Source organism: Chrysemys picta, chromosome 1 (genome assembly GCF_011386835.1).
Source record: "Chrysemys picta bellii isolate R12L10 chromosome 1, ASM1138683v2, whole genome shotgun sequence".
NCBI classification, from domain to species: Eukaryota; Metazoa; Chordata; order Testudines; family Emydidae; genus Chrysemys; species Chrysemys picta.
Genome location: NC_088791.1, coordinates 118530148 through 118552473, shown reverse-complemented (window position 1 = coordinate 118552473; position 22326 = coordinate 118530148). Strand labels below are relative to the sequence as shown.

The 22326-nt window shown below is 40.7% G+C and overlaps 1 protein-coding gene across 5 annotated transcripts in view; it reads right to left on the bottom strand.

Moving 5' to 3' along the window:
• PDE3A (phosphodiesterase 3A) overlaps positions 1-22326 on the bottom strand; it is a 381070-nt gene that overhangs the window by 33109 nt on the left and 325635 nt on the right. For all 5 annotated transcript variants that reach the window (XM_005296584.4, XM_005296582.5, XM_008165488.4 and 2 more), the window contains 5 exons: positions 20045-20160; positions 15596-15815; positions 12259-12344; positions 9628-9797; positions 8154-8291 (listed from right to left, as the gene is read on the bottom strand). In XM_005296584.4, coding sequence (XP_005296641.3) covers positions 8154-8291; positions 9628-9797; positions 12259-12344; positions 15596-15815; positions 20045-20160 — 730 coding nt within the window. The remainder of the gene's footprint in view (positions 1-8153; positions 8292-9627; positions 9798-12258; positions 12345-15595; positions 15816-20044; positions 20161-22326) is intronic.

The window sequence follows — 22326 nt, the reverse complement described above, 5'->3', positions numbered from 1 at the left end:
CCAGCTGAGGTTAGGCTCACTGGTTAGGTTTTTTTTAAACAACTAACAAAATCATCCAAAGCCCAAGATTTGGTAGTGATGGGGGACTTCAACTATCCAAATATATGTTGGGAAAATAACAAAGCGGGGCACAGACTATCCAACAAATTCTTGGACTGCATTGCAGACAACTTTTTATTTCAGAAGGTTGAAAAAGCTACCGGGGGGGAAGCTGTTCTAGACTTGATTTTAACAAATAGGGAGGAACTCATTGGAATTTGAAAGTAGAAGGCAGCTTGGGTGAAAGTGATCATGAAATCATAGAGTTTGAAATTCTAAGGAAGCGTAGAAGGGAGTACAGCAAAATAGAGACAATGGATTTCAGGAAGGCGGATTCTGGTAAGCTCAAAGAGCTGATAGGTAAGGTCCCATGGGAATCAAGACTGAGGGGAAAAACAACTGAGGAGAGTTGGCAGTTTTTCAAAGGGACACTATTAAGGGCCCAAACGCAAGCTATTCCGCTGGGTAGGAAAGATAGAAAATGTGGCAAAAGACCACCTTGGCTTAACCATGAGATCTTGCATGATCTAAAAAATAAAAAGGAGTCACATAAAAAATGGAAACTAGGACAGATTACAAAGGATGAATATAGGCAAACAGCACAGGAATGCAGGGCAAGATTAGAAAGGCAAAGGCACAAAATGAGCTCAAACTAGCTACGGGAATAAAGGGAAACAAGAAGACTTTTTATCAATACATTAGAAGCAACAGGAAGACCAAAGACAGGGTAGGCCCATTGCTCAGCGAAGAGGGAGAAACAGTACCAGGAAACTTGGAAATGGCAGAGATGCTTAACGACTTCTTTGTTTCGGTCTTCACTGAGAAGTCTGAAGGAATGCCTAACATAGTGAATGCTAATGGGAAGGGGGTAGGTTTAGCAGATAAAATAAAAAAAGAACAAGTTAAAAAACACTTAGAAAAGTTAGATGCCTGCAACTCACCAGGGCCTGATGAAATGCATCCTAGAATACTCAAGGAGCTAATAGAGGAGGTATCTAAGCCTCTAGCTATTATCTTTGGAAAATCATGAGAGACGGGAGAGATTCCAGAAAACTGGAAAAGGGCAAATATAGTGCCCATCTATAAAAAGGGAAATAAAAACAATCCAGGAAACTACAGAACAGTTAGTTTAACTTCTGTGCCAGGGAAGATAATGGCGCAAGTAATTAAGGAAATTATCTGCAAACACTTGGAAGGTGGTAAGGTGATAGGGAATAGCCAGCATGGATTTGTAAAGAGCAAATCGTGTCAAACCAATCTGATAGCTTTCTTTGATAGGATAACGAGCCTTGTGGATAAGGGAGAAGCTGTGGATATGGTATACCTAGACTTTAGTAAGGCATTTGATACGGTCTCACATGATATTCTTATCGATAAACTAGGCAAATACAATTTAGATGGGGCTACTATAAGGTGGGTGCATAACTGGCTGGATAACCGTACTCAGAGAGTTGTTATTAATGGCTCCCAATCCTGCTGGAAAGGCATAACAAGTGGGGTTCCGCAGGGGTCTGTTTTGGGACCGGCTCTCTTCAATATCTTCATTAACAACTTAGATATTGGCATAGAAAGTACGCTTATTAAGTTTGCAGATGATACCAAACTGGGAGGGATTGCAACTGCTTTGGAGGACAGGGTCATAATTCAAAATGATCTGGACAAATTGGAGAAATGGTCTGAGGTAAACAGGATGAAGTTTAACAAAGACAAATGCAAAGTGCTCCACTTAGGAAGGAACAATCAGTTTCACACATACAGAATGGGAAGAGACTGTCTAGGAAAGAGTACGGCAGAAAGGGATCTAGGGGTTATGGTGGACCACAAGCTAAATATGAGTCAACAGTGTGATGCTGTTGCAAAAAAAGCAAACGTGATTCTGGGATGTATTAACAGGTGTGTTGTGAGCAAGACACAAGAAGTCATTCTTCCGCTCTACTCTGCACTGGTTAGGCCTCAGCTGGAGTTTTGTGTCCAGTTCTGGGCACCGCATTTCAAGAAAGATGTGGAGAAATTGGAGAGTGTCCAGAGAAGAGCAACAAGAATGATTAAAGGTCTAGAGAACATGACCTATGAAGGAAGGCTGAAAGAATTGGGTTTGTTTAGTTTGGAAAAGAGAAGACTGAGAGGGGACATGATAACAGTTTTCAGGTATCTAAAAGGGTGTCATAAGGAGGAGGGAGAAAACTTGTTCACCTTAGCCTCTAAGGATAGAACAAGAAGCAATGGGCTTAAACTGCAGCAAGGGAGGTTTAGGTTGGGCATTAGGAAAAAGTTCCTAACTGTTAGGGTGGTTAAACACTGGAATAAACTGCCTAGGGAGGTTGTGGAATCTCCATCTCTGGAGATATTTAAGAGTAAGTTAGATGAATGTCTATCAGGGATGGTCTAGACAGTACTTGGTCCTGCCATGAGGGCAGGGGACTGGACTCGATCTCTCGAGGTCCCTTCCAGTCCTAGAATCTATGAGTCTATGCCTTACCTCGGTGCACATAACAAAATTTATTCTGCACATGGATGGAAAAAATTAGAGCGAACATTGCTCAGGACAGGCACCTGCAGCTCTCTAAAGAGAGGAGGATTATGGTTAGGCCAGATGTATAGCCAGTCGGTCTATACATTGCATAAATCAGCTAGGCAAAACCCTATAAGGGGGAGCAACAGGCTACCTCTACCTATGCCCTATGGTATGCAATGTTGTTGTAGCCCTGTTGGTCCCAAGCTATTTAGAGGGACAATGTGGCTGAGGTAATATCTTTTATTGGACCAACTTCTGTTGATGAGAGGGGCAAACTTTTGAGCTACACAGAGCTCTTCTGCAGGTCTGGGAATTGTGCTAACTACTTATGTTGAAAGTATCTGTTCAACCTTGAATTTAACTGTGACACTCTTAGTACCTTTCCCAGACTTGAAGAAAAGCTCTGTTTATATCAGAAATTTGTCTCTCTCACCAACAGAAGTTGGTCCAATAAAAGATATTACCTCACCCACATTGTCTCTTTATGCCCTATGGTAGCAGCCAGAACTGAAGTGTGCAGGCAGCTTGACCAGCATGGCCCAGGATTTCCAAACACAGCATGGAACTCCATTTGCCTCTCTTGGATCATGGCTGAGTTGACCCAGCCAGGATTCAAACTTGCAGCTACGAGGAAACGAGGTATTTCAAACCTTAGTCTTAGGCCTGGTCCACACTAAGCCCCCAGTTCGAATTAAGATACGCAACTTCAGCTACGTGAATAACGTAGCTGAAGTCAAAGTATCTTAGTTCAAACTTAAAGGTACTTACCGCGGGTCCACACGCGGCAGGCAGGCTCCCCCGTCAACTCCCGCCTACTCCTCTCGCAGAGCAGGATTACCAGCGTCGACGGCGAGCACTTCCGGGATTGATTTATCGTGTCTAGACAAGACGCGATAAATCGATCCCAGAAGATCGATTGCTTGCCGCCGAACCAGCCGGTAAGTATAGACGTACCCTTAGATCACTGAGCCATTTAAGGTGAAAGGAACAAAAAACAGGAAAGAAAAGACACTAGTTGCTACTGTCTGTCTAGTTCATTGTATCTTACTGCCCTGGAACATACCCCTGTGGGAAAAGAGGAATGGTAGAATATTATTCTGCAGATTTTAATCATATTGATTCATACAACTGTTAGGCAGGTATTTTTACAAACTGCATGCCTTATAAGGAGGTTATTTTTTTCCCCTCTGAATTTCCAGCATTGATTTAGGTCAGGGGGGAAGGTTTCAAAATAATTCTGAAGAAGTTGACTGGAATGGCAAGGGGTGGAAGTGAATGGTATCAAGCTCCCAATAGCTTATTTGGAGAGAAATGGTCTGCTCTTCCAGGCATCAAGAAGGATAAGCCGCCAAGCAAGGCATTCAGATACAAGAAAGAATGAAAAATGAGGCAAAGGGACATTTGTTTCCTGGTACTTATAGCTTCTTGGGCATCAGAAAATCTGGATACTTTGGCAAAATAAGTATTGCTGTTTTAGTTGTTATGTACTCTTTATTATAAACTTATTTTTGACTTTTTTCCTCCCATGGCAAATGTTGCCATATCTCAGGAGTATACATCACCTGATGGACAATCACACCCTGGCTTACTAAGCAACACCTTCTCCTTTCTTCCTATCTTCTGCTTGTGTTTGGGGTTTAGGGGCAGTTCATCAAGATGAAGATCAGGTCAGATTCTTATGGTTTGGCTTAGCGCTATGGATTACACATTATCATAACCATTGGTCCCTACTGCATATGGCTTCCTAGTTAGAAAACAGCTGAATGTGCCATACTGCCAGTGTGCTCAGTACACTTTTTATTCTTAGGAATAAATAAATTTCAACACATGCCCTTTGTTTGGCAAGTGGTGTTACTTCCCTCTCCCCTCCCTTCTGCCTCCCTCCCCCCCCCCCCGCATCTTTGAAAAACGTAGTGCTTAAATGCATAATTTATAAATCTAATGTTTCTGGCATCTGTTAAAACAAAAACAAATGCTTCCAGTGAAATGATTTTGAATGGACGTTTCTTTCAAAGAGGGAACTCATTATTCACATGTTGCTCGGTATAACCATCTTCTATGTATTACTTATTACAGGCACATGGATAGTGCCCACCACAACAGTAGCTGTGCACAGCTAAATAAATAAGTAAATACATTCCCCTGAAACTGCTGAGCTTCAGTTCATCTGCAAATTTGACACCATCAGCTCAGGATTAAACAAAGACTGTGAATGGCTAGCCAACTACAACAGCAGTTTCTCCTCCCTTGGCGTTCACACCTCAACTGCTAGAAGAGGGCCCCATCCTCCCTGATTGAACTAACCTCGTTATCTCTTGCCTGACTCACTCTTGCTTGCATATTTATACCTGCCTCTGGACATTTCCACTACATGCATCCGAAGAAGTGGGTATTCACCCACAAAAGTTCATGCTCCAATACATCTGTTAGTCTATAAGGTGCCACAGGACTCTTTGCTGCTTTTACATTCCCCTGTATAGGAACCTAGAAGCCTACGTTCCCATCAACATCAAGACAAAATAAATCAGAGACAAGAAGATATGGGAAACTGAACAAGTACTTCTGCAAAAATTTGGCCAACCAGGCAGGTGCTACAATGCTTTCTGAATATAGTCATGTTCAGGGTTTCTGGCAGTAATAATTCCACAGATTAGAGCCTGCCACTAATAATGCCCTGACTCCAAACCCCCAATATTTCCATTCATGGGTGATTTTAAATTTTCATTCAAAAGCCATCTTATGACGAACAACATTCCCTATGAAGAGATTTCCCATGCCATTCTTTTTATCGGGCTGTTTAATTTCTTTGTGCAGAAATATACAGATGGTGACAATGTGACCAATAGCCCTCAGCCTCAGCTAGTTGTGAAACACTTCCCATGGGCCTTATTTACAGGTACAGAAACACAGAATCAGAACCTTGACACTGTAGATTTTCCTAGAATCTGAGCTCTGGCCCACCATTTTAATCCACTTGCAGTTTGGTAATGACCAGAGGAGAGATGCTTCCACTTCAAGCTATACATTTTTTTCCAAGCTCACCTACTCTACCTTCCTTTCTAAAGCAAACTGGTTTCTTCCCTACAGGAATTACGATTAGAAGAGCAATAAGCATAAATTAAGGCATTATGTAGCTCTGTGGCTTGTTGTGAAGCTGCAATTTCAATTGGAGAGTTTTGCTGTTCCATTCTGAAGTGAGATTTTTTTCTGTGAAGGTCTTTCTATCCCTTTGTTTACAGGTTTGCCTGTGCTGCATTTAAGTGCTTTCCATTGTACTTAGCAAGAATGCTTTTATCGTCAGAGTTGTGTGGGGTCTTTTTTATATAGTGGCTAAATCAATTTAACATTCCACAAATAAGAAAGAGACATCTCAAGTAGCCTTCAAAATGCTAGGCCAGCGTTTGCTTTCTAAGCCGAACACCCGCCTGGGGGAACATGTCAACTCCTCTTTGTTCCACCTCATACATTTTGGATTGTGGGGCGTGCATAGTTAATTCCTCTTGTTCATTTTCTTTCTTTCTATTTTTTTTTTAAAAAGATGAGACTATTTAATTGTGGAAAGCGGAGAATAAATCACTGATGCGTTTATTTGCCTTTGTTCATTCCACTTTAAAGACATACTGTGATATAAATTACACATCAGAAAGTCAACCTGTTCCCCAGTTTAAAAAAAAAATAGCTCATTTCAGTCACCTTGCTTCCTTATTAGTGGGGGACATCTTCATTTTTAAACCCAAATTTAATCTTGTGCCACTCTGATCTTGGGTCATCCCATTTACATTAATGTCAATGTAAATTATTGATATCAGAAATGCTGAAGCCTGAAGTTGAGGATACAACTGTTGTTTGTACTAAATAAATAAATCCCAAGTTTTTGAAGCACCTCAGATTGATATTTTCATATCCCTCATTTTGCATCTTTGCCCCTCACCATGTCCCACTATTTGGGCTTTGGCAGGTGACAATTCACTCATGGTGTGGACAGTGATGACATCTTCAAGCAGGTTTTCTGAACACTCAAGGTCTGCAGGTAGAAGCAGAAGAGGGGGAAAAAAGGCAGTGGTGGAGGGTAGTGATTACAGAGAAGTGGGGACAACAGGGGAAAACAGTTGGGGGAAGTGTGTCATTTCACACTCTCTCTGATAAGAAGTGCTATACAGATACATATGCACAACCAAAAGATTTTGTTTAGATCCCAGTTGTTGGGTTTTTCATAGAGAAAATGTTTACGTATAAACAGACATAAAGATAGCAATAATATATAGTGAAAAGCAAGAGTGCTTATGTATTGGCCTTGTTGTTGTTGTAACACATACCAAAAAGATATATAATCAAAATTCTACTCCCTATATTCTGTCAATTGTAGGACCTTCTAAATGATCACCACTACACAGCGTAGGTGTTCTTCTTACCCTAGAAGGAACCCGGAATATTGGCAAGCTGGTTTTGCACAGCTGTTACATGCTGAAGTACAGGCTGGGGTTGCTGACAAGGAAATAGCTCACAGAGTAAATCCTAATGTCACTCTGAATTTAATCAATCATCTTTCCTGGTTGGCTTTTGAATTAGCTGTATGCAGCTGAATAATCATCAACAACCAAGGGACCAGGACTTGATTTAGCATTAATTGGCGTTTGCTACACTGAGGGCTGGTTAGCACCTTAACCTCTGCGTGTATAATGTGAGACAGTTAAACTTGATTAACACGTTCACTGCTTTCCAGTAGCCTCCCGCACATACTACTTTGTAAAGAGATACTATATCAGTCGAAACCCAATTTGTTTTGGGTTTGTGTCCTGAATATACATTATACACTTCCCCTGTTGACTAAACCATTATCCCACTACAAAAGAAAATGGCCAGTTTGTCTCTGTGCCATCAAGAGGTGAACGACGGAGAAGAAAGCCTGGCCAGGAAAGTGGTGATGATTATAGGGGTGTCAATTGTACTGTGTAAATAAAGGTTGTGTCAGCACTTTCATTCTACTTGGAGGAACAAATGAAAAGTTGGCAGTTAAAAAGGAACCTTAACAGGTTACACCTGATTCAGATCTTTATTAGGTGGAGCAGAAGTATTTACTGCCAACATGTTGACTCTTTAAAAGTGAGGTACAGGGGCAAGACAGTAGGACCAGATTTTTTCCATGAATCTTGGTCTCATGTACGGTTTGACTAGGATTTGCAATGTAAGAGAAGACCATACCTACTCTTTTGGGTCAGCTGTCTCTTTGTGGCCCTCTATGCCTCATGTGAGGGACTCAATGCAAAATCCCACAAGACCTGAAGATGGTGGCAGCATCAGCAGCTTTTCGAGTCATAGTTGAAGGTACAGTGGGCCAATATGCATTTACAATTCTTTTAAGAGACAAGATTGGGGGAGAAGGAAGTAGAAGGAGACCTTTTAATGGTAATGGATTTGTGGAATTAGCTCAGCTGCTGCTATCATGGAACTGTATGGCAGGATTTCCCAGTTCCTATGCTGCTGTAACTTACAGGGCCCATCACATTTTTAAAGCTCTATTTTAGTCTGTATCAGTCTACGTACACACAGTACACTGGGACTGCACATCCAACCCGCCTGTACAAAACATGCTTCTTACCTGGCTGAGGATCCGACCGCATTTCTTTCCTATTTTTTCCACCAAATCAAAGATTGGAAAGTTCCAATTGTTTAGCTGATCCATAAGAGAGTCCAAGTTGTCCATGACAAGAGGCTCTGGGGCAAGGATAGGTTTGTCCTGCACCAAGAATTAGAAGAGAGAATTCTGATAGATCACAGACTTATGAAAAGTCAAACTAAAGAGGTAAAAGCGCTATAAATCTAGGACCAAAATTAACCATTGACGTAAGCAGATGCCATCTCATTTAATACAATGGAGTTACGCTTGTTTCCACCATATCTTAATTTAGCCCTTCTACTTTATAATTGTTGTTAAGCTGGAATTGATAGGTAATCCTGGAAATAAAAGATCAGTGTCTGATTATTACAGCTGCAGAGAGGTCATTCACTTTTATTGTAAAACTTGCATTGGGCAGAAGAAAACATATTCATTTGTTACTTCCATATTGTGGACTGCTAGAGACTAACAACAGGATTCAGGCAACAAATTCCAAGCTAGTCTTACAGTGAATAGAAATGTGTAAGTAACATATTCAGAGATAATAAAATAAGAACGCTTCCCTAGTTCCACTCAGAAAGATACACTGAAAAGAAACCTTTTTTGAAATCTGAAAGAAGTCTCACCCTTTCCCTGCCTCCTACTCTTTACTCTCCCACAGCTCTTCATTTTCAAGTAATGACCGGAAGTGGAAACAAAAGAACCAAAAAACCTCCAGAAAAATCTCTTCTGGCATATCCAGCTCTGACCAGAAGCAGAGATTGCTAGAAATGTTGTTCTCGTGAGAGTTTTTTAGTCTAATTGCACAGATTTAAGGGGCTTTAAAATTTTGATTAAACATTAAAACATTTTCTTGCTCGTTTGAACCAAACTGACAACTCACTACTGTGGTCCTATGAAACATCAGCATATACCAACAGTAGTCTCAGAATATATGATATATGAGGTACAAATGTCTTTCCCTATATTTAGTACAGGAAATAACTATAATAATTGTGTAGTACCCTTTGGCCAATGTTAATTTTTTAATGGTGACCACTGTATATGCTAAACAAGGTTTACTAGGCCATTAAAGTGTTTACATGGCTAATCAGAAAGACTGTACACATTGTACTGGTAACATACACAAGATTATTTCCATACCTGACAAGCAAAATTTTCAAAAATGTGTGCTTAAAGTTAGAATCCTTAATCCATATTTAGGTATCAAAATAGGTGGCTTAATTTTCAAAAATGCTAAGCACTCAACAGCTCCCACTGATTTGAATGGGTGCTTAGTGCTTTAGAAAATCAGGTTACCTATTAAAAGATACATAAATGTGGACATGACCTGAATTTATGCAATTATTTTGGAAAATCTTGTCCAGGATCTTTAGACTGCATCATTCTTTCCACAGTGTCTTGAGGTGTATTCGAATAAAGTATGAAAGCATTATTTAAAGCAATTGTGAACTACCTCGGGTGGTATTAAAGGGTGCAACATGATAGTCTCAGGCGCATATGTTCTGCAGACAGATTCCTTCCGCATCTGTTCTTTAGAGCAATCCGTCTCGTCGTCATTTTGTACAATATCACTGCTGTCACTGTTGTTGGTTTCATAGTCAGAGGTGGCTTGAGCTGGATCATCTACAATGCAAATTGGACTGCTTTGAGAACTGTAAAACCCTACTAAAAGGCATTCTCTCTGACCAGCTGAGTAATACCAACATGATCTCTGACTCACATACAAACGTGCTGCTTGGCTAGGGCTGAAATCTGACAGTCTATTCAACTGCACTGAAAGAGGTACCCCTGCAGGGTCTGAAAACTGGGACCACAGAATGAAGAATGAGGAAACTCTGAGGACTAATATTAGGATGGGCCAAATGAGGTGACCGAGAGTGAGACCACATTTATTGCATATTTTTAACCCTCTAAAACTGAATTAAGGCAGAGCTTATTCAGATTCCTCTTTATAAATACTTTGTGCCACGCATGGTATATTTTTAATATACACAATTATTTTTACGTATATGGACTAAGTGCTGCCCTGGGATGAATCCAGCTCTTCCTGAAGTTACTGAAAACCCCAAGCACCTACATCTGAAAGCTGAATTTAGCTTCGTGACTAGATATAAATATACAGATATTCTACTTCCTAGATCCTGAGCAAGAGTTACAGTTCGAGGTGTAAATTACACGGAGAAATGAAGCTGACAGAAAGAACAGGTGTTGATGGAAAAGTCTGCAATAGAAGAAAGTATTAAAATTTTAGAAAGAATTTTTTTCTGGATAGAAAAAAAGTTATAGGATTTCCAAAAGCCTATTTTATCCCAACTCTTGTAAAAATAAAAAGTTATAGAATAAAATACTGCTGTGCTGTCTGTATCCTTCAAAACAACATTACCACGTACAATGATGTGATAAACAGCCTGAAAAGCAACTTCCAGGGTCTATATGTTACTGAATCATTAACACTTAAAATTAGCGAGTAAACACTCACACAATAAACGCTACATAATGTTCAGCTTCTGGATATCGAATATGGAGAGGAAATCAACATACAATTACCTTACCGAGGCATTAACTTTTGCTATATTCATAGGTTTCAAGGCCAAAAGGGACCTTTGTGATCATCTAGTCCAGTGGTTCTCAAACTTTTGTACTGGGGACCCCTTTCACATAGCAAGCCTCTGAGTGTGACCCCCCCTTATAAATTAAAAACACTTTTTTATGTATTTAACACCATTATAAATGCTGGAGGCGAGGCAAAGCAGGGTTTGGGGTGGAGGCTGACAGCTCGCAACCCCCCTGTAATAAACGTACGACCACTTGAGGGGTCCCAACCCCCAGTTTGAGAACCCTTGATCTAGTCTGACCTCCTGTATAACACAGGCCATAGAACTTCCCCAAAGTATTCCTAGAATAGAGCTTGTAGAAAAATACCCACTCTTGATTTAAAAATTGTCAGTGATGTAGAATCCACCACAACCCTAGATAAATGGTTCCAACGGTTAATTACTCTCACTGTTATAAAATTTTGGAGGCGGCGTGTCTAGCTCCCAGGCCAGACACATGCCTGTACCCATCCCTAACTCACCTCTACACTGCACACTCCTTTCAGCAGCATGTACAGTACATAGACTATATGCCCCCCTAGATGGGCATAAATAGCAGTGTAGACAATAAGACACTGCTTAGGTGAGTAAAATAAAGACATGCCTGAACCCTGTGGTATATATACCTGGGTATGTACACAACACGGCCCTCTACATGCCCAAGCAGTGCCTCTCACATCTACACTGCTACTTCAGAAGTGAAATGCTCCTGCAGCGGGGAAAGGCTCTGGCAGCTCCGTTTCTGGAGCATTTTCCCACTGCAGGAGCCTTTCCCTGCCACATGGAAATACTCCAGCAGCAGGAAAAGGCTCTGGCAGTTCCCTGTTGCTGAGCCTTTCCAAGCTGCTTCCTCTCTGCCAGAGCCTTTCCTTGCCTCAGTGAAAGGGGGGAGCTCTCAGAGCCTTTCCCCACTGCCTCCCTCCTGCCAGAGCCTTTCACTGACACATGTAGCTACATAATGCAGTGTGGACACAGCCTGCTTTTCACTGAGGTGTATAGTTACACATATCCTACACACCGCTGCCAGTGTAGACATAGCTGTAACGTGGCTTCAATGGAGCCAGCCTGCCAGAATCACCATGCCTTGAAAGGGATTTCCTGGCACAGAAGGGTCTCCGTGGTAATGTGAATATGGCCTATGCTGCTTTAACCCTTCTGCAGGTTGCCCACAGAATTGGCGGGGCCAGGGATATATCTCCACCCATCCTCTTCTCTGTTGCAGATCCCTGGACTTGAGGAGGCTGCTGAAATAACAGTTGACACCTTCAGAAACTCACAACCATCCGTTGCATGGACAATGTCTTAAGGGGATGGTCTTGGCCTAGGACTGTTACTGTTTTAAAGGAAAGGAAATACAAACATCATTCCTGTGATCTCACCCATGTACTATTGCTGTATTAAAAAAAAAAAAAGACAGGAGTGTCTGCACACTCCCTCAACAACCACATTTTAGAGGAACAACTTTTTTGATTTTACGACCAGAAAATTACCTGTTCTGGTCAGGGCATGTGCTGTTCCATCACCTCTGTCCAGCGCACCAGTGCCAGAACCTATTTGGCTATACGGTCTGCCACAGCTAGAACACAATATCAAAGAACATGAACATTAAAGAATCATGTAAATTACAGAGGAAAAGTCATCTAGACCATTTCTTGATCCTTGCTGCTAGTACAGGATTATGCCCTACCATATAATCTACTGTCCTTTGAGCAGTCAAAGGACAAATTCACAGGAATGCTCTGATTTTTTGTTGGGTGCCAGTATTGCAAAAGGCAGCCATAAACGCGGCTTAACCAGCCAGCTAAGCTGGGTTTAGAGCTGCTTGCCATTGCCAGTGTGGTGCAAAGGAGGCACATCATATCAGTGAATCCCACCCCAATATAATTTTTTTAAATATGTTTATTATTTTCTAAGTTTACAAGTACAAAAGAGCAAATTGAAAATATAACACAATTACACTATTACAAGCAATTTTTTTAATTTCATAACTGACATGGCAAGCCCCAAAATGCAGGGTCTATGAACTGCCAATCTTAGAGGCGTCAGGGGTCAGCCCTGGCACAAATTAAGCACTGAATTCAGGGATATCAAGTGAAAACAGAGTGCAAAGGCAGGCAAAAGTGAGCATACTGTTAAGACAGTCTGTAGGAAATCTTTTAATGATTGCAAAAGTGTAGACCCACTAAATCGACCCCCCGCCCCTGTGGATCGATCGCCACAGCATCAATCCACGGTAAGTGTAGACAAGCCCTAAGTTAAAAAAAACAGAGATCCTATGTACGTTATCAGTTTTATCCCATTTAAAAGTGCTTATCAAATTCAAATTGGGTAAACGTCCAAATAATGAGGGCCACAAAATTGTGGACAACATTAAATGACTTATTGATTTGTTACGCTACAGCATTTAGGAAAGCTGGCTGGATGGTTTTACTGCCAACTAGCCTGACACACTTCACTCAGGTGTGGAGTATAAGGGCTGGTCTACACTAGGGGGGAGGGATCGATCCAAGATACGCAACTTCAGCTACGCGAATAGCGTAGCTGAAGTCGAAGTATCTTGGATCGAATTACCTGGGGTCCAGACGGCGCGGGATCGACGGCTGTGGCTCCCCCGTCGACTGCGCTACCGCCGCTCACTCTGGTGGAGTTCCGGAGTCGACGGGGAGCGCGTTCAGGGATAGATATATCGCGTCTTAATGAGACGCAATATATCGATCCCGGATAAATCGATTGCTACCCGCCAATACGGTGGGTAGTGAAGACGTACCCTAGACAAGCAGCACTAAAACCAAGTGCTGAATATATGCCACTAATCTCCTGAGCCTGGAGCATACTGAAGACAAGGGAAGTCTTCTCATTGACTTCATCAGACTGTGGATCCAGTCTTCAATGAGCAGCAGCCTTATAACTGCTGGACAGTGTGAGAGAGCAGGGCTACTAACTCTTGTAAGTTTTTTGTTTGCGTTTAATGTATAATTATGTACTCTTTTCTTCATTGTTTTTACCTCATATACCACGAACACATAGTAGCTTACACTCTGAATATCCAGGCTTGAGAAAATGTATTAATAATTCATAATTAATATTTTACTAATAATTTTACTACTGATGCAACCAACTCCAAGTGACATTCTCTTGTGGGATAACCCAATCTGTCTCCCTGAGCTGTTTTTTTAAATATATTATATTTATGTTAGCAGTGGGTACATAAATAATGTGCTAGGGGTTCAGCTTGTATCTACAGAAGTGACATCTGTATACCAGTAACAAGTAAATTGTTATTGTTACTGATGATTCTGCAACAGTGTTCTCAGTAATGATGATATTTATTATTAGTATTTTAATGGATGGCATTTATATTTGCGTTGACAACACTATTTTTGGCTGGGGTACTAGTTGAGTTTAACTATATGTTTATTCCAAAACCTAAATGTTTTGTTTCAAAAACCAGGTAAGGTTGCTACATGCCAACAAGGTAGTTACTTATCACAGCAACTACTCGCAGCCTCAGCTTTGAGTGTCCCCACTTAACTCCACACACAGCAAACTCCATCAACAGATAATAAAAACAGCACTCATCAAAAGTCATGTGAATAAGTCAGAAAAAACACTGACGATTTTCGAGAAATAAATGAACTAAACCCCTGGTACTGAGATAGCACGTCAACACTTTCTACCATCTAATCCAACATTATCTCAAATGAAAGAGACCCCTATTTTAAAGTGTTCTCTTCTCATTGACCCCAGGTCACAAAAATGTAACTGCTGAGATCAAAACTAGCAATGTGATGAGCTTGACTGTGTTCATGCCAATCTCCAACAGGGTTGACACACTTCACACCATGATAGTGAAATTTCTCACAGTGTTGCATTGGACACACATTGCCGAGTCCATTATTCATGTTTCACTTCAACTAAGTCTTTTTGGAGACATGAAACAACAGTACTTCCAGGTGGTGACTGCCCAAGTTAGAAGCTGTGTTCTCTGAGACCAATTAAGCGTTACTTAAAGTATGCTATTACTACATTGTTTTGTAATATTTGGCAGTAGCAACAGACTTCTTCATTGCAATTGTTTCTTTATAATATTAACTACCATTACTATTCTGTGTATTTGTCTCCACCTCTGGAAGTATATAATCCATTCAGTCCATCTTGAGGCCAAGCCCACAGCAATGCAGACTTTAGTTTAATTATTGTGCTAGTTTTGTGCTAGTTACAGGTACTGTAATGTAGTAGAAACTGTGCATTTTGAAAATGCTAAAGGCAAAGAGCTAGTGTCGCAGCAATACATTGGGCACAACTATAAAATGTACCTGGGATAGGGGAGAGGAAGATGGACAGTCCATTTGAATTTCAAGTACAATAGTTTATCTGAAGCATTTAAGCTTTTGCCTGCATCAGAAAAACTGACCCACTGTGGATCTTTGGTCTGTGCTTTTCCAAATCCTAGGTGGCTGACTGTCATCTCTTAAATAAGGTTTGTATATTGAAAAACTGGAACATGACCCCAAAGTGTGTGTTATTGTGACTAGAGTGTGGCACGAAAAACACATTTCATTAACATGAAAATTTAGATTAAAAAAAATCACAGATCGATTGTCTATAAATCAAACTGCATACTCAACATAAGTAAAAGCTTTTAATTGCAGTTAATTGTTTTGAATTTTAAAAATACTGTGTAGCATTGAACTAAACCATTACTGGTGTACAGTGAACTGCTTCAATGTGGGGGAAATTATATCAATATACTGTGCTGAAGTAATTCAAGAGTATGGGTAAGAAAAAGGGAAAAACAAGCAGATGGGTATCAAATTAACATCTTACCTGCTACAGATAACAGGGGGCCCCATAAGCTGCTCTGAACGGTCAGGTGCGCTCTGAGTAGAAGTTAAAACCTTGTGTGGTTTCAAGGTTTGCTTGGTGTCAGTGTCAGTAGGGTCTGGAAATTGCACAGAAGAGGTTTTGCCAGTGGGACTGGTAGCTGGGGTTCCCTGAATAGGTGAATGGCATGGGGAAGTGAGAGGTGAAATGTTTGGCGGGATACCTAGCAAGAGAAAACAGTTACTTCAATTCAAAAAAGTCAATATACAGATATATCAATTCACTGTATGCAGAGAGAATTACTTCCGAAATACACAGAGCAATACAAAAAAATTCTCCACCACGGGGCCAGAACTCTACTAGCATAAATCAGCAAAACTTCATTGAATCAATAGAGCTATGCCAACTACTAGCTTTACATGTTTAGGGCATATTCCCCTTTGATAAGGGCATACAAGCAGTATACACAAATGAAAGAACACAGTAGGAAAATAAGGGGAGGCAACATGGTCCAGAGTATATGGCAACAGACTGGGAGTCAGGAAACTTGGGTTTTATTCCAGGTTCTGCCTCATTGTCTGATTCTTGGCAAACCACTTAATATCTTTGCGTTTCAATTTCCTTACCTATAAAGTAGAGACAAAAATGCTTACCTGCCTTTGTAATGAACCCAGAGTTCTACATATGAGTAGGTACGTGATAAGCCAAACAGTAATATTTGAAAATAAGGATAATATATTATCCTTTCATCTTAAAGGATTCCAACATTTTTAGAAACTAGAGAAGACACATGCTCAACCACCACTGAGATATAGTTGCCTCAGTTGTGGTGCAGAGGCGAGCACCTCTGGGATGAAGTGCAGCACCCAAACCAGTGCACAGATGGGATATGACAGGGTTTATGTGGCCATTGTGGCTCCCAACAGCTGGCCCTGTGGTCCTCCTACCACCCCACCCCAAGAAGCAGCAAAGTGACTGAAAAGAAGCAGTGAAGATGGGTCCTCTAGGCCTATCTAGAGAGACCTTAAGGAAGCAGCCAATCAGAGCCCAGCAGACTCAGATAAAAGGAGATGCAGGGCCTTATCAGGTCAGTTCCTGGCTGATTTGCTTAAGCTGGATTTGCAGGGAGAGAGAGGACCTAAGAATGTTAACCCTGATATAAGGGTGAAGCTAAAAGGGGCCCAATAGGAAAGGCCCATGGAAGAAGCAGCAACAAACTGGAATCGAGCAGTGTGAAGATGCTATTTATATGATCCCTGGTCTGGAACTCAGCATAGTGGGTGGGCCCGGGTTTCCCTACCTGTCATAGGCAGAGTGGTGTAAACCCTGGAATGGGTTCATTTGGACTTTGTAATTTGACTGGAGGGCCAAGGCACGCAAGACCCACCATGGTCAGCCAGCAGGGGGAGCCAGAAGTGAGAAAAGCACTGCAATACTACACTCAGTCCCCCATTAGAAGGGGGAAAGGAGACATTCTGAGCCAAGACCATTGAGGCAAACCCTTACTCTTCATGATGTAGCCATAGCAGAAAAGACCTTAAAGTCTCATACAAAAGACTCATGAACAATAAACTGCAAGGACGTAAATGTGTGTATTTTAGAAAGATGAAAGGCTGAGTCAACCTGGCTGGAAACTATACCTGAGGTTACAGGGAATGTCACGCTTTCAGATCTGTTAAGCCATATTTCTCATGCTCAGCCACCCAGTTTTTTTTAATCATGTTTATTTTCAGGTCTACAGAAAATGTTCTTTTTACTTGTTTGAACGTTTCTGTGGTGCCAAACTATCTAAACATATTTTTGGTAAAACAGTCATCTCTGAATTAGAAAATAATTTTGATTTAAGATTATGAAGCATTAACTATAATAGTAAAGGCTTCTGATGTTTGCATCTTTCTAGAAATCCATATATCCTCATTATGTCTTTTTGATGTCCTCTATCACTTTAAAGGAGTAAAAATATGGAACCTTATTTAATGGTGACCATTGAAAAGTCAAAATTTGCTGTCAGTTATCACACAGTATTATTTGAGATACCACCATTTTTCTCTGTACCAGGGCAGAAGCACATTTCTTCTCTAGAGAGCTCAAAATTACATCTCTGTTATTTTAATCTCTTAGGTTCTCATCTTGGCTTTATCCCTTTGTTTATAACTGCTACTCTGTTATTGTGATATCGATCTACTTCCACTTCTAACTCATCACTGTGGTATCTGAGAACTTCTCTCCCCAAAAGGCCCTCAGGTTCTTTATATATTGTATACATGCGGTCTACACAGAAATCTCTTTGCCCAGTATGGAAATGCAGCCACCTCTGAGGAATGACATAGTAGCGCAAAGCAGCTATATAACAGCTTAGGTCAGGAAGTAAAGCAGAAGTCTGCATCCAATGCTGCAAAGGAAATTTTCGGCAAGCAGTATGTAGTCTGTAATTAGCCAAACTGCAGTTTGGCCATAGCAGTAGAGCTAACACCCCTAATTCTTGCAAAAAGTGCCAGGATCTTTAACGCTCTTAGGGGTGAAGGATCTTGGCTTTGCATTTTATCCAAAGGGCCATATCCCTTGCAGCATACTTGCTGCTCCTCACAAAGAAGTGAAGCAAATAGCTCTGCATTAAACAAATTCAGTTAGAAATCCTGTGTTGTACGTAAGCAATATCACTGCATTGCATTCAGGTATGTAATTAACCTGACAGCTGGGTGGCTACCTAATTTTTGAGATATTTTACTTGTACCCAGAATGCATCTGCTATGCTGCTGTAACACATTCCTGTACCAAGCATGCCATAACATTCTAGAGACATCAGTGGAAGGTTAATAGGACAACAGCAGCATAACAGGTGCAGTGAAAAAACAGCAGTGAACGAGTTACAAAAAAAGCAATGAAGAGAATCATTCTAAAATGAAAATAGTTTTCCTCTTTCAGAATGGGAAAAAGTTTGTTTATACATTTTTATAAGCGGGGGATAGATGGAAGAGAAATAAGAAAGATAAAGAGGCACAAATCTCCTACAGCTTTAAATTGTGTGTGGATTCTATATTTGTGGCAGATTTTTCTAGACAGTAGGGTCAGGATCATGCCAACATTTCCATTATAAACTTCCTTTAATCATATGGGTGAAATCCTGACCCTACTGATGTCTGTGGTAAAACTCCTATTGACTTCAATAGGCCAAGATGTCACCCATCTCAGGGGAGTTATCAAAGTTTGCTCCAGGTTTGAATTTGAAAAACAATTTCTTCTAGCAAACATTGCTGATGGTGATCTAATAAACATGCAGCTATATTTTCAAAATAATCTCTAATTTTGGATTCCTTGGGGCCCAACATTAGGCTAGGAAGACAGGTCCCACATACTTCCCTTTGATCAGTGGATTTTCAGCACTTCTGAAAAACAGCCCCAAGTTGTTTCAAACTGAGCACCAAAATCAATGGCTGCTTTTGAAAATTTCAGCTCAAAGGTGCTGATTTGGCAAGAAAAGCCATGGTAACAATCTTTATTTGGTGCTTGAGAGCATGGGGAAACATTCTTCTGGACTCCAATACAAGTCAGGTAAGATAGCCATCTATAGACCATTGATGAGTTCAAAAAACTGTTCTATTGTAAATGTTTTTATCAGTTAAGAAGTTATCTTCCCTATTTTTTTCTGGCTAAAACATTATCTGGAAGTCTCCCAGTACAGAGTGAAGATGTTATGTAACATCACCTGTCACTACAATGTCAGAAAAATAATTTCTAGGTTTATTCTTTTTAAAAAAAAAAAAACCTTTTGAAACTAGTTGGATCCTTTTATTCATTGGTTACTGGTAACTTTTTTTGAAACCTTGTCTAAGAACTGTGCTTCACAAATTGGCAGATGTGCATTTGATTTGATCTGACCATCAATAAAGGCCTTTTAGACTTTTTCCATGACAGACGGAAAGGCATATAGGTTAAAATGTTCTTGTCATTTGGATATAATTGTATGATAAGGACAATTAGCTGCCTATGCCTATCTCCCACAAAGACAAATTCTATTGTTTATTATAACCAGGCAAACTTAATGAAGACAATGGAAAATATACAGACAGTCAGTTTAACAAGTATGTTATGAGATACAATTGGTCTTCAACCCTACTGGAGTCAATGGGATTGCCTAGAGGTAACTGAAGGCAGAATTTAGCACATAGATCACTGAAGTTATAGAACAGAAACGAACAACTTTTATAATGGAAAGGTCAAAACACTACAGCAACGCTACTATAAGCTGTAGCGTTTTAGATGACTGTGTTTTTAAATGATGAAAATAACTGAAGTCTAATTTATGGGAATGTGGGTGAGGAGAAAGAGTAGATGGAAAGCAAAAGATGCTGTGTGTGTGTCAATCACCAGATTTCCCAGAGTACACTGCAGCTTTAGGAAAAGCAAGCTTGACTAAATAAAATAAGCGTCAAACCAGAAATAGCTGTTCACCTTGTCGGCTTTGCCTTTTGGAATTCAGATGGTTTGTAGCAGACATCGCATAGGAGGCCGAAAAGGACCTACTTTTTGTGATGGCCATCAGAATTGAGCTGTTCCAAGGGTCAGTGCTGTAAGATCAAGAGTACAAACACACACAACTATTATTACATAAGCATTGCTGCATGCAAAGGTCTTGGTGACAGAGTTCTGAGAGAAGTTAATCGTCACAGCACTCCAGATGTAAGAACAAAAAACTCTACTATGGAGGGCTGCATTATCAACTGTTTCAATTATTATTTTTAGTGAATTAAGTATTGCCGAGAGGTGCTGGACTGACAACTCCAGACATTTAAGTCATTGATTTAAGCCAAACACAGTTACAACATTGGTACGGTAAGGTTCTTCCAAGCTGGCTTTCCAATTTACCTCAACCATGCTTTGGTGCTGGCGAGACTGCCGCTAGGAGTGACTTCAGTGCCCAGGCCTTTTCATTTAATTTATACTAAAATTCCTTTATGCTGTGCTGATGGTGTGGAAGCAGTCTAAAAGTGGGCTTCAATTAAATTTACACCTCGTTAAGGTCTCTTTACATACCTGGAGCAGTATAAAAGGGCCTTGGTGACCATGAAAATCAGGCCCATTGGATTTTTCTCCTCAGATTGCCAACAAGGGTGCCACTTAATGCAATCTGTAGTGATGCAGCTTCCACAGCAGGATTGAATCACACTGGCGGGGAAGCTTGCAGTATTGCTGCCTGTGGTGTGTCTGCTTTGTGGATAAATAGAGGCCTCTAGTTTCCAAGGCTTTCAACCCAGCACCTTTCAGATACATCACATACAGCTTTTGAAGAAAAATCCCTACTAAGAGACTCTTGGAAAGCTACTTGTAGATATCTGCTCACTGATCTAAGAGAAAATCATTGAAAAGCACCATAAAAAAGAAAAAAACAAAAGGGAAAATGAGAATGGCAGTCTTGACACTTCTGTATCTCTTATGTCCTGATGCCAGGTGATTCTGTAAGGTGGAAAAGCTGCATTTATCACAATAATTTAATAAAGGAACCGCCACATGCCACCTGCTTACACGGATGCCTCAGTGCGTTCTTCCACAATGAGGGCACAGATCCATAAGGCCTTTGCCCTCTAATCCTTCAAATGTCTGGTCATGACCCAACTCTGCTGTGCTTCAAGATTCTAACACAAGATGGTGAACAGGTCCCAGTCCTTCTCATTTTAAATGCTGACATAGAATATAGGGCAACAGATGGTCCCTCAAAGCAAACTGGGTCCTATACTACTTAAGCGATTTTATATTAAGAGGAATTTTTTATATCTTATGGCAATTTTTTTGTTTTACTTCTTAGCACCACAGGAATCTTACTACTATGGAAGAGCAAGCTAGGTTCCGTTCTGTTTCATGGCGTAGCTAACTTCAGATGGCAGAATAGTTATCCATCATGAAGCAAAAGGCAGAATGAACCCAGCTGGTTTTTGGATCCTAGGATGAGAATGAAATGCTGGGAGCTAGAAAAATCTTCTAACTTGTTAAGGAAGTGACTCTGAGGAAGTGAATATGGAACCCTAAGATGTTACTTTCATGAAGTTACTTTCCTTTGAAGCTATGGAAGGACCTTGCCTCACCACTTCTGTTGCATAGAGGGAAGTGTGTGCACAGGATTCTGGAACCTATGCAGCAGTCTAGGCAAAGCTGGTGAGCCCACAACTATGGAAATACATAGGCTACCTCCTGCTCATAGGGGTTGTGGGGCACAAAAGCTGCAGACTCTGTGATCTGTGGAGCTGCCACAGAATGGCTCTATTGCTTCTTTTGTGGCTTTGAGGATAACAGAATGGTGCACATTCCTTTCCCTCCCAATCCAGCCTCACTTTGCCAAACACAGATAAAGTGCGAGGAAAAAATAAGCCATTAAATAGATTTTTTTTCCCTAGTCAAGAACTTTTTCTGGAGTGTTTTATTGATGCAAAATGCCCCAATCTGTTTGGCTAAGTTATGCTAGACATACAGGCCTCACTTTCCTCTTCTGGGAATTTGAATTGCTTCTGCTCCTGTAATGGACGAGCTGTAAACAATAGGCTGGGAGGCTTGACAGAGCTATCCTTATGCAATTGGTGACATTAAACTTAGGAAGAATTGATAGCCCGTTGAGTTGGCTCATCATAAAGAGTTACATAACTAGAAAAACACCACCAGCAATATTTAATTGCTCCCCTCCCCCTCACTTCAGATTCCCTTCTTAGGAAGCTTACATACTACGTGAGAGTCTGGAATCAACA